This window comes from Lates calcarifer, linkage group LG16_LG22, assembly GCF_001640805.2.
Source record: "Lates calcarifer isolate ASB-BC8 linkage group LG16_LG22, TLL_Latcal_v3, whole genome shotgun sequence".
Lineage (NCBI taxonomy): Eukaryota > Metazoa > Chordata > Actinopteri > Centropomidae > Lates > Lates calcarifer.
Window position 1 is genome coordinate 6,768,897 of NC_066848.1, and position 12,566 is coordinate 6,781,462.

The 12,566-nt window shown below is 42.5% G+C and overlaps 1 protein-coding gene across 1 annotated transcript in view; it reads left to right on the top strand.

The window, feature by feature from the left end:
- dst (dystonin) overlaps positions 1 to 12,566 on the top strand; it is a 99,124-nt gene that overhangs the window by 63,951 nt on the left and 22,607 nt on the right. Inside the window, 9 exon segments of the mRNA XM_018689884.2 lie at positions 27 to 77; positions 770 to 1,005; positions 1,158 to 1,287; positions 1,670 to 1,869; positions 1,992 to 2,490; positions 2,806 to 4,274; positions 11,423 to 11,584; positions 11,790 to 11,960; positions 12,258 to 12,424. Coding sequence (XP_018545400.1) covers positions 27 to 77; positions 770 to 1,005; positions 1,158 to 1,287; positions 1,670 to 1,869; positions 1,992 to 2,490; positions 2,806 to 4,274; positions 11,423 to 11,584; positions 11,790 to 11,960; positions 12,258 to 12,424 — 3,085 coding nt within the window.

Consider the following 12,566-nt stretch of genomic DNA (forward strand, 5'->3'; position numbering starts at 1 on the left):
AGCTTTGTCTTATGTCTTTGCATCAGCTCTTACTAATGGTGGTGGTCCAGCGAGCCATTCCTACCTAACTAATAAAGGTAATGAAGTGTGTATGTGGATGCTGCTGTGAAAACACTGTGTTTGTGGTTTTATTATGGCTCATTTTCAAAACATTGCTATGGCTGTGGTGGCTATATGCCAAACAAATAGCAACTTTTGAAAATCACTTTAACAGTATGTTCTGATAATGAGTTGTAGAGTTACAGTGTGGGGAGTTTATAGTTTTTTGTTTTTTAAAAAATAAATGCTCATTTGAGAAATGATTAAGCCTTAACCAATTTATTTTCATCAAGACTGTTCAGAAATTAATCAAAATTTAAAGGCACAAATACACATTTCTTTTTGCTTTATTTTTACATTTTTCTTTATTTGGGTCGCATTCCAACTCTAGGTTTATTCAGATTAACTATTAAAAAACAATTTCCTTCTGTTGCACAGCTCATATTGCTCAGTGGGCAAGTTTTCTTAAAAATCAGTTTCAGGGAGTAGTTCTTGCATGCTGCTATAACTTATACAGAAGGTTGTGCTAAAGATAGTACGCTTGAATTCCATTTGTAGAGATTTGTTGACATTTCCCTCACTCATATTTTGAACATACTGTACCATAAGGCTATTATATTAACTGTGCCTCACTCTTATCAGTGTCATTATGCCCACTCTCAGTCTCATTATGGCACTCTACTATATACCCAGAAAGGAAACTTGACAGAATTATTTTGAATGTCCACAGAGCTGATGGTAATTCAGCAGAACATGTCATTCGTCAATGAGGGATACGCGAGCCTCGGGGAAACACTAAAGAGTCGAGCCACTGGGCTGAGTAGCTTGGTGCAGGAGGTGAAAGAGGCTCAAAAGGAGACAGAGGACATGATGACATGGCTGAAGGACATGAAGAAGACTGCAGCATCGTGGAACAATGCAGCAACAGAGAAAGATTCAGTCAAAACACAGCTTGAGCAGCAGAAGGTACAAAATGTTGTTGCTCATCAAATGGGCTGTTACATTTTAATTATGCTCTAAAATTGGTCACTGATTTTGTTCTGGTTTGAACAAGATAGTCATATGGCACTCTTGGAAATCTTGGGATTCAGTGTTCATAATTTGTTTTACTCTCTCAGGCATTTGAAGATGACATGAAGCAAAAGCAGGAGCAGCTCCAGAAGCTCAGAGAGAAGCTCCTCAATTTGATTGAGATGAATCCAAACTCCCCTGAGGCAGCAAAATGGAAGCAGATGCTGGCAAAAATAGGTATGCACCAAGGTGTTGTGTCCAGATGGTCCTGGGCAATTTATGTCTCTGAAACCATCAGTGATATGCTGACTCCCATTGATGAAATGTATCTCATTACGGCACTGGAGTTTGTGTAAAGGCTTTTACAAAATGGCATGTGCTGTATGAGATATTAGACCAACTATATTTGTGGTGTCCGTCTTGTTGTTTACCTACCCCATGCATAAATATGAGCCTGTCTCAGTACCTGCTCTCTGCCACACCAGTTAAATTAACACATTTGTAGTGCCAAGTCCTGCACAGTTGGAGGTTTGCTAGGTGAACAGTAGGACAGTGGATAGAAAGGTGCTATTGTGCTGACTAATGCAGACTGGTGTGATTGTTGTGCCCCCCTGCATAGATGCTGCTTGGGCAGATATCAGCGGCTCTGTAGAGGAGAGGAAGCAGCACCTGGAGCTGTCCAACAAGAATCTGGACATCTTCCAAACGACTGAGCTGCAACTTGGTCAGTGGCTTTCAGAGAAGGAGCTGATGATGAGTGTCCTCGGACCCCTTTCGATAGACCCGAACATGCTAAAAATGCAGAAGCAGCAAGTTCAAGTAAGCATGGTGCAAATTGCTGGGAATGATATGAGGGTTTTACATCCCTTTAGAATAAGTATTAAAGGATTTCTTATAATTTTCTGATAGATGATTCATCTTGATCTGTTTCCTCCCTTTAGATCCTTCAAAATGAATTTAAGAGCCGTAAACCTCAATATGAGCAACTTGAGGAAGCTGCTTCAGCCATCCTAAGCTCCTCAGACAACCAGGACCCCTCAAGCGGGAAGCTGGTGCGGGAGCAGCTTGCTGCTGTCACCCAGAAATGGCAAGGCCTCACAGGGCAGCTGGACCAACGAGACAGCCTCATCGACCAGGCTGTGGTGAAGACGGGGCAGTTCCAGGAGTTACTGAGGAGTCTCAGTCAGACTGCCACTCAGCTGGAGAATCAGCTCACCAACCATCAGGGCCACAGCACCCAGCCCGACGCTGTGAAGAAGCAGTTGGAGGACGTCCAGAACATCTCAGGTCAGCTGAGGGAGGAGAGGAAGAAGCTGAAGGAGGCTGAGGCCATCAACACAGAGCTCACAGCAATGGTGACTGAGGACTATCTGAAAGCAGACTTAGCCAGGCAGCTGGAGAGTGTCAGCAAGCCTTTCAAACAACTGGAAGAGAAAGCAGGTCAGCCTTTTCACTTAACCTAATAATGTAGTGTTGTAATGTTTGGAGAGAGGAAACGATTCTATTCGTGTTGAGTCACTGTAGAATATATTTATTCTATGACGGCAACCTCCCAACAGTCTAAACTGTTGTAATCACAATCACCCTTGTGGACTATTCAAACCCTGGCCAAGGAATTGGCATCTAGCATAGTTGGTTTAGTCTGCGATTGCCGTCTTAATTATATCAAAAATGTAGGATGAATTAGAAAAGTCATCTGCAGCCATGTTCTTAGCCACCTTTTGATTCCAAAAAGCTGACATTTCTCTGTTGCAGCAAAGCGGATCGAACAGCTGAACTCAACCTTTGCCAGCTCTCAGCAGTTCCATCAGACCTCCAAGGACTTCCAATCATGGCTTGGTGAGAAGCTTCAGGACCAGTCTAAGCCCCAGCCTATCTCTGCCAAAGTGGACATCCTGCAACAAACCCTGGAGGAGCACAGTAAACTCCAGAAGGCTCTCAGTGAGCACGAAGACGCTTATAACACAATCATTGGGGAGGGGGAGATGCTTCTGCAGAACACAGATGGTGCAGAAAAGTTGGCACTACAAGGGCAGCTCACTACCCTCTCTACCAACTGGGAGGAGGTGAAGAAGAGCTCTGCAGAGCAGGCTGACAAACTCCAGACTGCTCTGCAGAGATCTCTGAAGTATCAGGAACATGCAGAGAAGCTCAGCTCTTGGATTCAGGAGTGTGAAGCTAGCGAGGGCAGAGTCAAACTCACTATTGACCCTGTTGCTGTTGAGAGCTCCATTTCTCAGGTTAAAGCTCTCCAGAAAGATGTTGACAAGCACCGAGGGATGGTGGAGCAGCTCAACACAGCTGCAGATAGACTTCTTGAGGTGGCCAATACAGACACTCAAGCTATAAAAGAGGAGAAGGCTAGCATTGGCAAAAGAGTGGACAATGTAGTGGAGGGTCTGCAGAGCAAGAGGGAATCCCTGGAGAAGATCTCGCACACGGTTAAGGAGTTTAATGATACCTACAAAGAGGCAAAGGGTCAGCTTGAGGGAGCTAAGAAACAGGTGGATGCCTATGAATCACAGGGCGTGCAAGGTCACAGTAATAAGAACCTGACCAACATGAAAGCCCAGCATAAGAGTTTAGAGGGAGTGCAGAACCATGTAGAGCATATGAAGAGCTTGGCCAAGGACCTTGTAGTAGATGTCCCAGATGCTGATGGAGTGACAGACCTCTTACTGCAGGCTGACAGCATAGAAAAAGACTACAGCTCCCTGAACAAGAAACTAGAGGAGACGTGCCAAGTCTTGGAGGGTAAACTGCAGGGTATTGGACAGTTCCAAAATAGCATCCGTGAGATGTTCACCCGTTTCACAGACCTGGATGATGAGCTGGACAGCATGGCTCCGGTTGATCTCGACTTGGCCACTCTTAAAAAACAGCAGGGCAGCATCGAGAGCTTTGTGGCTAAGCTGCAAGAGCTGATGGCTAACACAGCTAATGCCGGAGACAGCTGTAAGAAGATGCTAGAGACTGAAACCTCACCTGACCTGTTAGGCTTAAAGAGAGATCTGGATGCTCTGAGTAAGCAGTGTGGTAAACTGTTGGACAGAGCCAAAGGCCGAGAGGTGCAGGTGCAGAGTACTCTCACCAAGCTAGAGGAGCTGTACGGAAAGCTCCACCAAATGGAAGACAAACTTTGCAGAGCCGTGGACAAGGAGGCATCTCAGGAGGCGGTCGGCATGGAGACAGATGTCATCAACCAACAGCTGGAGGCCTTTAAGGTACAGTTTCCCCAGTTTGACATTTATTTTGTTGCATAGGTCAACATGCAGAATTTCAAAGCACTTCATTTTCATTCCTCAGGTTAAAAAAGTGATTGAGTTGTACGGTTGAATACATGTGAAATCACAGCAGCATAAAGGTTGATGTTAACATCTTGCTCCACATTACATTTGCACCTGTTTGTTTTGTGCTCTCAGGGGATCAGTATGAGTTGCTACAGTTGTGAACATGATGATATAATTGTTCCACTGGGACTTTGCACCTCTTCACACATTGAGTCCCTTTTAGTTTGCTTTGCACATCTGTCATGAAGCTGTGGTGGTGAACTGCGCTGACTCTGGCATTCTAATAATTTATCACCAATTCACTTCTGTCCCTATACCTTTAAGCCAAAAAAATATTACTATATCACTATATTACTATAATTAAAATATTGAGACACTCTTAGTAGTAGTCTATTAGTAGGAAAATGTCACGAATTCTTAGATATTGTGTTTAATATTTCTTCATAAAATAAAGTCTACACTGATACAATAACTAAGACTTGCTGTTAATTGCTCTTAGGTTTATTTCATTGACTAAAATTTGATGATAAAAAGTACAAGATGTAAATGTTTTTGCTCAGGAAATCCAGTTTTTAAACATAAAAGTCATTTCATCATCCTTTTTTCCAGTGGCAGCTATTGAGAAATGCTACTTTTATTTTTATATAAATCATCCAGACTAAAGGTATAATCCATCCAAGTATTCTTATACATTTCCAAAATTTTTCCAAAAACATACAAATAATACTTTAGATGCTCCACGTCCACAAAACCATTCACTGGGGCAGATTAGCAGCAGGCTCTATACTGAAGACACTTGCTACTTATGTGGCAATTCTCAGGGGACTGCTGGTTCATTCAGGGCATCTGTTGTTAACAAAAGAGCTGCGGCCCATATGCAGTGATGGTGCAGTAGGGATGGACGGTCACAGCCAGGTGGTCGCCAGCAGGGTGTCACTTGATTCATTAATGAAGCTGGGCCTGCATCCTGATCTCTTAACATTGATATTCTTGGTCTTTTACTTCTGAACCTTCACAGCCTGACATTATCCCCAGCTCTGAGTGTTAATTTGACTATTCTGACATAGACACCAGCTAGTGAAGTGATGGTTAGTAATCTTTAAAATGTCCTGAAACCCTCAAGTATTTTGTGCAGGGCTGAGCATCCATTAAAACCTGTTCTAATGGTTATGTGATTTAGTCAAATTAGCTGATATGTAATTCTGCCTTTATGGTTAATAGTGCTTCTATCTGCATTTTTGAAAATGGCTAAAGGATGTTAATTATAAGAATTTATCAGTTCACGCTAGAAGTAGATTTCTTAGCATTGCAAAGTATCCCAGTGGCAATGAAATTATAATCCCAAAGGCTATATATTATTCCTTAAGGCTTTGTTTATTGTATCATGAATAGACTAAACATGCACATTTTATACATATCGTATACGCAGGACTACAAAAATACCACACTGCTTCCTAATGCTGCTAATGGCCTATTCTCAGTTTATATTGTCTATAAAATTTTGGAGGCCTCTCCTGGTATCAGTGAGGGATAAAACAATTGGGTAGCCATTAGCAAGATTTACAGACAGATGCAAAATATTTTAAAAGCCTGTAAATTCCTGTGGAGTTTTCCAAAAGAGGATTAACCTATATTTAGAGGTGCAATTGTGAAACACTTCATTTATAGTATTAGATAGCATTACAATGAAACAATGTAAACAGACGTGTATAAGCAAATGACACAGATCCTACGATGTAGGTCAAGGGATTTTGGGTTTTTCTTTCCAATTAAGTGGGTGCTGTACTCACATAGTAGGGCTACATCCAAACCCCTTGTTGAGTTACATGGATTAAAATATCATTGGGGTAGTGGGGGTGGGGGTGTCAGTGTTTGTGGAGTTGTCAGGCTCGCAGGGTAACTATTAAAGAAGTGATTGATTCAAATAGTCGCTGAGCAGTGTTGTCATGGTGCATGTTTTGACCCCCCTGCCCCTTTTTGTCGTCTCACCAGCCTGGGTTGAGCGGGCGTATACGGCCTCAGCTGCTGGTGGAAAATCCCCTTTGTACTCGCCCATACCAGAACTTTGCATCAGGAGAAGAATTGTCAAAAATAGCAAAACTTGAATTGTTTCTTTATTTAGTTGCAGAATGAAAACATTACATGATTTTGTCATATTCTGTTTTATATTTATTGCATCAGACTCTTGCTGTAGGTAAGTGGGCTTTATTGGCAGCTGGCGAGAAAGAAATAAACAGAGAAAGACAGCACTCGGATTCATCTCTTTCATGTGCTGTTACCATTTTAGGTCAAGTTTTGAAAAGAGACATGCCTGACTTCATGTGTTTACTCTTGTTTTTCCACATGAGACCTGTGGAAGCTTGACTGAGGAAGTCCTGGTGTATGTATATCTTTATGTCTACCCTAAAGGGCAGCTCTAGTGACTCAACACTACTGGGGATTGGCGTGGGCGTCTTCTCTCACCGTTCAGACATTACATCAGTGTGTCTTTCAATTCAAAAAGGAATTTCTACTTTCTGAATCATACTGTAGCTAACCTAGTTCATTGAAGTTTATGGTAAGAAAGTATCACTGGGTCCACGTAGTGTTGCTTACTCACTGCTACATAGAAATGATACATTCTCCTTACAGTGAAACATGAAACCTCTATGGGCCAGTTTCTAGACAGGTAGAGTGCACATTGTTTTGCTGTAAGGCAATCATGTTGAGTATCTATTCATCAAAGGTTTCTAGTCTCGGTTTCCAATGCAGACTTCAAATCTTAAGTGTTAAAGCAGGCCTCAACTGAACCTAAATGCCAGAAGATCAGTTTGAAAACAATCCTCTGTACACTCCCACAGCAAATTTGTGACAATGACATGAAAGCCTATAAATTAGAAGCTGAATGTTGTGGCCCGCCTGCTTGGGTTGCTAGGTCACAGATGATTTGTTTAAGTAATTGTTTAAGCAAAAATGCCCAAAATTGTTGGTTCCAGCTTTGCAATAGTTTGTTTGCAGTTTTTGTTAGTCGCCTATGATGGTTCTGGACTGTTGGTCAGGCAAAGCAAGTTTTATAAATATGTCAACTGGGGCTCTGGGTAATTGTGATGGACTTTTTTCACTGTTTTCTGACTATTTACAAGATCAAACAGTTTATCCATTAATCAAGAAAAATGAAAGGCAGATTAATCAATGATGAAAAAATGTGTCCTCTCTTCAACCTTTGGTCTCTGCAGCTTTTGGTCTGAATTGGCTAATAAGAATTTATGTGAACTGCACAAAGTACCAAAGATATATGGCACAGTGTTGACAAAGGGACCTGCAGCAGCCAGGAAAATGACTAGAGGAATAATTTGTATTCATTCATCTAAAAGCCAGAATATTTAAAAAGTCAGTTTCAGTGGCTGAACATCCTTTTTTTAAATCCCACCAGATCTTGAACTGCTTATTTATCTCTGCCAACGTCCTCTTTCCGTCTCTTCTCATGCGTGCAGAACTGGACAAAGAAGTTGGGATTGTCCAGCTCCTTACCGAACTACTGTGGCGCAGACAATCCAGGAAACAAAAATAAATTCCTTTTATTATCTCCTCTATCCTCTTTTCTTCTCCTACCCCGGTCACTGGACATAAAAAGCCCCTTCGTGCACTTGGCAGAGCCTGTCAGTGTTAAATTACCTGGGACCTGTGCCCCCCTCAGCATTCCACAGTAATTAAGAATATCTGCAGGGTCCACAGCAACTGTCCACAAGTAGAAAAGAGAGGGCAAAGGGAGAAAAAAGGAAAAATGTGTATCTATTTCAGCATAGTGTGATGTCACCAGAGTGGGAGCTGCTGCTGCCTGCTGGTCTTTTTTTTCTGTGAAGTAGGAAAGCTGGTACGTACCGCTTCCCCTCCCCATTCCCTGAGTCACAGAGAGAAAAAGAGGAAGAAAAGTGAGTGATTGTGTCAGGATGCAGAAGACGGCTTAGAAATGAAGTCATATGGGCTATGCCGACATAAGGGGGGGATTTGTAGGGGGGGGGGGGGTGAAAAAGGGTCATGTGTCCACCAATCAACATGTGCCGGAGCAGCTCTGAGCACAAATGGAGTTGTGGCAGATGTTGTCTGAATAATGAGCGGGGGCGGGGCATGAAACCCTCTGCCAGGAGGGTGTCTGTCATTGCGAGTGGAGCGATGAGAGAGAAAGGGCAGGCTTTTTTTGTTTATCCACGAGCACCGGCTCTCCTCAGAACTGCCCACAGTTTTTGGAAGAGCCTGCTGGATTCGTCTGTGGATATATTTTAACTTTGCACTGAAGATTTTCCTTTAGCTCGCATGGATGCTGCAGGGATTTCAGGGAGAAAGAAGCACTTTGGGCCAGAGGACTAGTGATTAAGTTTTGGCAATGCACGGAGAAGAGCCTGGAGGAATATTTTTGGGATAGGTGACTGTATCGAAAGACTGGATTTCTATTCTTAATATGGAGTATGAGGCTGCTATACAGTCCTAACATTTGTTTGTTTGTTTGTTTTTTTTACATATTGTTTGACATATTTGTATTTCTAAAGTCTTTATTTTTATCAATTTAGTTGTGTTCATATTTTTTAATCTCCACAAGCAATTGTAGATTTTATTTTGAAACTTTTAGAATTTATTTAACTTCTCATTTAAAAGAGGAGAAAAATTATTTTGCACACAGTTGCTTGTCAAGTCAGTTGGTCACATTGAGCTCCTTTTTAAATCACTCTGTATGCACTAAAACAACATATACCTCAAAGGATTTCACTACATCCTTAGTCTTTTTTGTAGTGACAATTGTTTTAGCATGGGCAAACCGCTGAGCAGACCAGATTGCCTCAGACAAAACCCTTCCTGTGTGGGGAAGGGGGAGGAGGAGGATCTGAACATTGATGACTGCTATGTGCCCCAGAGATCCATTTATGACACCGTCCGGCTCAATGAGCAGATAGACTCGGGCTCTAAAGGCAGCCTTTCTTCCCGGCACTTCACAGGCACCCTACCTTACACACACCGCACATTAGACCTCAGCAGCCTGTGTGGAAATGGAGTTATCTCTGCTTCTAGTTCATTTGAGCTCCGAAGCCGAAAGCCTGCCCTGCTGGATGAGCGTGTGGTCTTTGATGGACTTAAACTCAATGGGAACATAATCAGGGCAACTGATGTGGTGCTACCTAAGTCACGGCTCCAGGGAGGAGAGAAGAAGGACCATCCTCATCATCGGAGGTCATGGCGGACTTTTGCCCCCACTAATCTGAGCGAGTACGCCAGCCGCAGTGGAACCTTGTGCTCTGGGAGTGTGGAGAGGCCTGGGTTGATCAACGGCAGGAGAGGGCAGAGTATGACCAGCTCACTGACATCTGAAGAGGACTCGGGTCTGTACAGTCCCACTGTAGAGAGGGAGCGACATGCTCATCGATCCCACAAAAGAACAGGACCCGGCACAAGGAGCCTGTCGTCTTCTGAGGCGATGCACATGTCTGGGGACCTGAAAACTCTGAGATCACTCAGCTCGGGGCAGGAGGAGTTTCCTTTCTCACCTGCGAGGGACAACCGCTCTCTTTATCATAGTAGTAGCCTGGTCCAAGAGCCGCGAAAGGCAGAATCTGGTGTGGGTGAGCTCACTGAAAAGGATACCCTGAGCAATGGAGAATACAAATACTCCACAGGGAGGTCATCTTTGGGGTCAGCCTCCAGGACTCGAAATGACAGCTCTGGATGGCGTTCCAGGACATTAACAGACTATGATGAGCTGTCCACTGCTGAACTGTTAGAGGATGTGTCATGTCGCGATGACTGTGAGTTGGTTAGTGTGGTGGTGACAGAGCCTGAGACATACGGAAACTCTGTAACTCTGCCCATAGAAAACCGCCAGCAAACAAAACCATGTACTGTGCAACAAGGAGCGTCCAAATATAACATGGAGGAGCTGGAGGAGTTTCTGCAGTCAGTGGAGGCCTGTCTGCCTAAAAGTTTACAGGCATTCCAGCACGCAGGAGAGCACGAGATAGAGGCCTTACTGAATGCCATCTCTGCATGTCCTGAAATGGACCCTATCGGTTATTTCTCTCCACAGGTGCCCAAAAATAGCTGCTTCCTTCATTTCTGAATTTTGCTCATTAGCTGGTCTAGCAGTTTTCACTAGATGATGTATTCTTAGATGAGTTTCCTAGCTGCTTGCTTGGTGTTTTTCTTGCATATCTGATTACATGATGGGTGATTTAGGTTTTGCTCACCAGATCAGCCTGGAAGTATGTGTCTGTGTGATTATGCACAGCTGTGTTTCAACTGTTAGCCATGCTCTGCCCTTTTAGAACCTGCTGACTGAGAGTTGTTTATGTCAGCTGGATTTTAACATTAAACCTGAGGCTATGTCATGGCAATTGTGTTTCAGGAAATGGGAGAACTCCCTTGCGTAACTCTTTTTTATCCTATTATTTTTATTAGCAATTAATCTGCTGATTACTTTTTCAGTTAATTGATGATCTTTATGTCCATGAAATCTCAGGAAATAGCTAAAAAAAAAATCACAATCACAAGTTGTAGAACCTAAGGCGATGTCATGTGTGTCTGACCAAAACTCCAAAACCTGAAGATTTAGTGAGATATAAAATAGAGAAAATCAGCAAACCCTGCCATTTGAGAATGTTTAGCTTTTTTTCATTACTTTTGCTTGAAACTTATTGAGAGAATCAGAATAGTTGCAGATTATTTTTCTGTCAGTTGAGTTATCAATTAATTGTCTAATGGTTGCAGTTCTACTTTTTTCCATAAAGTATGGATTTAGATCATCCTGTTCTGATAGTTTCAAGAACAGATTTGTGTAAAGCTCCACATGACAAAAAAGATTTTTAGAGGGAGTCATGACAGAGAGCAATATTGAAATTAAAATCATTGTAAAAAGGGAATTGTCCAGAATGAGTCAAACGCTTAATTTGGTCCAGCTCTGAAAAATGCAGTAAAACTAGTAATGCATCATTGAAATCATTGGTCTTTGAACAATTGAAACACTAATCCAGTTGGTTTAATGAACCTCCAATTAAGACTGATGATATTGTAATTTGAGTACTAAAATATTTACTCTAATTTGTTCTGTTTGTCTCTAGGCTTTCCAGAAAGAGGACATTGATCCATTGCAGACGCAGCTTCAAGACATCAACTCCCTCGGCCAGGGTCTGATCCAAAACGCTACCAAAGGCACCAGTACCAAGAAGCTTGAGGATGACCTGGAGGGTGTCAACACAAAGTGGAATACCCTCAATAAAAAGGTTGTTTGTTATATCCTACCAGTTTGTCCTGTTGATGTTTGCTTTTGACTGTCGGTCATTAGTGAAAATACAAAGAGATATTAGCAGTATAATGAGTCATTCATTCTTGCTATTTGTTATTGTATTATCCTTTGATGAGTTACTGGGGAGCTGTTTAAGTTGGCCTCAAAACAGGTGACATCTATATTTACCATGTGGTCTGCAGATTGCTGAACGTTCAGCCCAGCTGCACGAAGCCCTGTTGCATTGTGGGAGGTTCCAGGATGCTCTGGAGTCCCTGCTCAGCTGGTTGACTGATACAGAGGAGCTCGTGACCAATCAAAAACCTCCATCTGCAGAGTTTAAAGTGGTCAAGGCACAGATACAAGAGCAGAAAGTAAGCCAGTGTCACAAACACATAAACACATACAAACACATACTCAGAACACATCAGCAGTTCTATTTTAATCTTTCCATTTCAACACTAGAAAATCCCTGAAACATTATGACTTAGCCATTCGTCTTATTTAATTGACATCCATTGTTAAACAAGAGTGTGGAACACAAAGCTTTACTTTAATGGACACCTAATTTGTGCCCATTAGATTTACTGTTTTTCACCACCAAGCAATGCTCACAGTCAGAGCATGTTAAAGGAAGGCAATAACTCTCCTCCTTTGTTTGCCTCTGACAGCTCTTACAGAGACTGCTGGATGACCGAAAGCCGACGGTGGAGCTGATAAAAAAAGAGGGAGGGAAGGTCGCAGAACTGGCAGAGTCTGTGGATAAGGAGAAGGTTGCAAAAGAGATTGAATGCCTGGGGCAGAGGTGGGATGCTCTGCTCAAGAAGGCTGAAAACAGGTATAAACACCTGTAATGTTAACGCATGAAATCTGATGCCTCAGAATTAAATGTTTCAGATGCTGTTCAAGCCTTCAAGCGCTGTGATATTTTTCACCCAGCCCTTTTGCCTAGATTTGGATCTGGAAACCTTTTTAAGAAT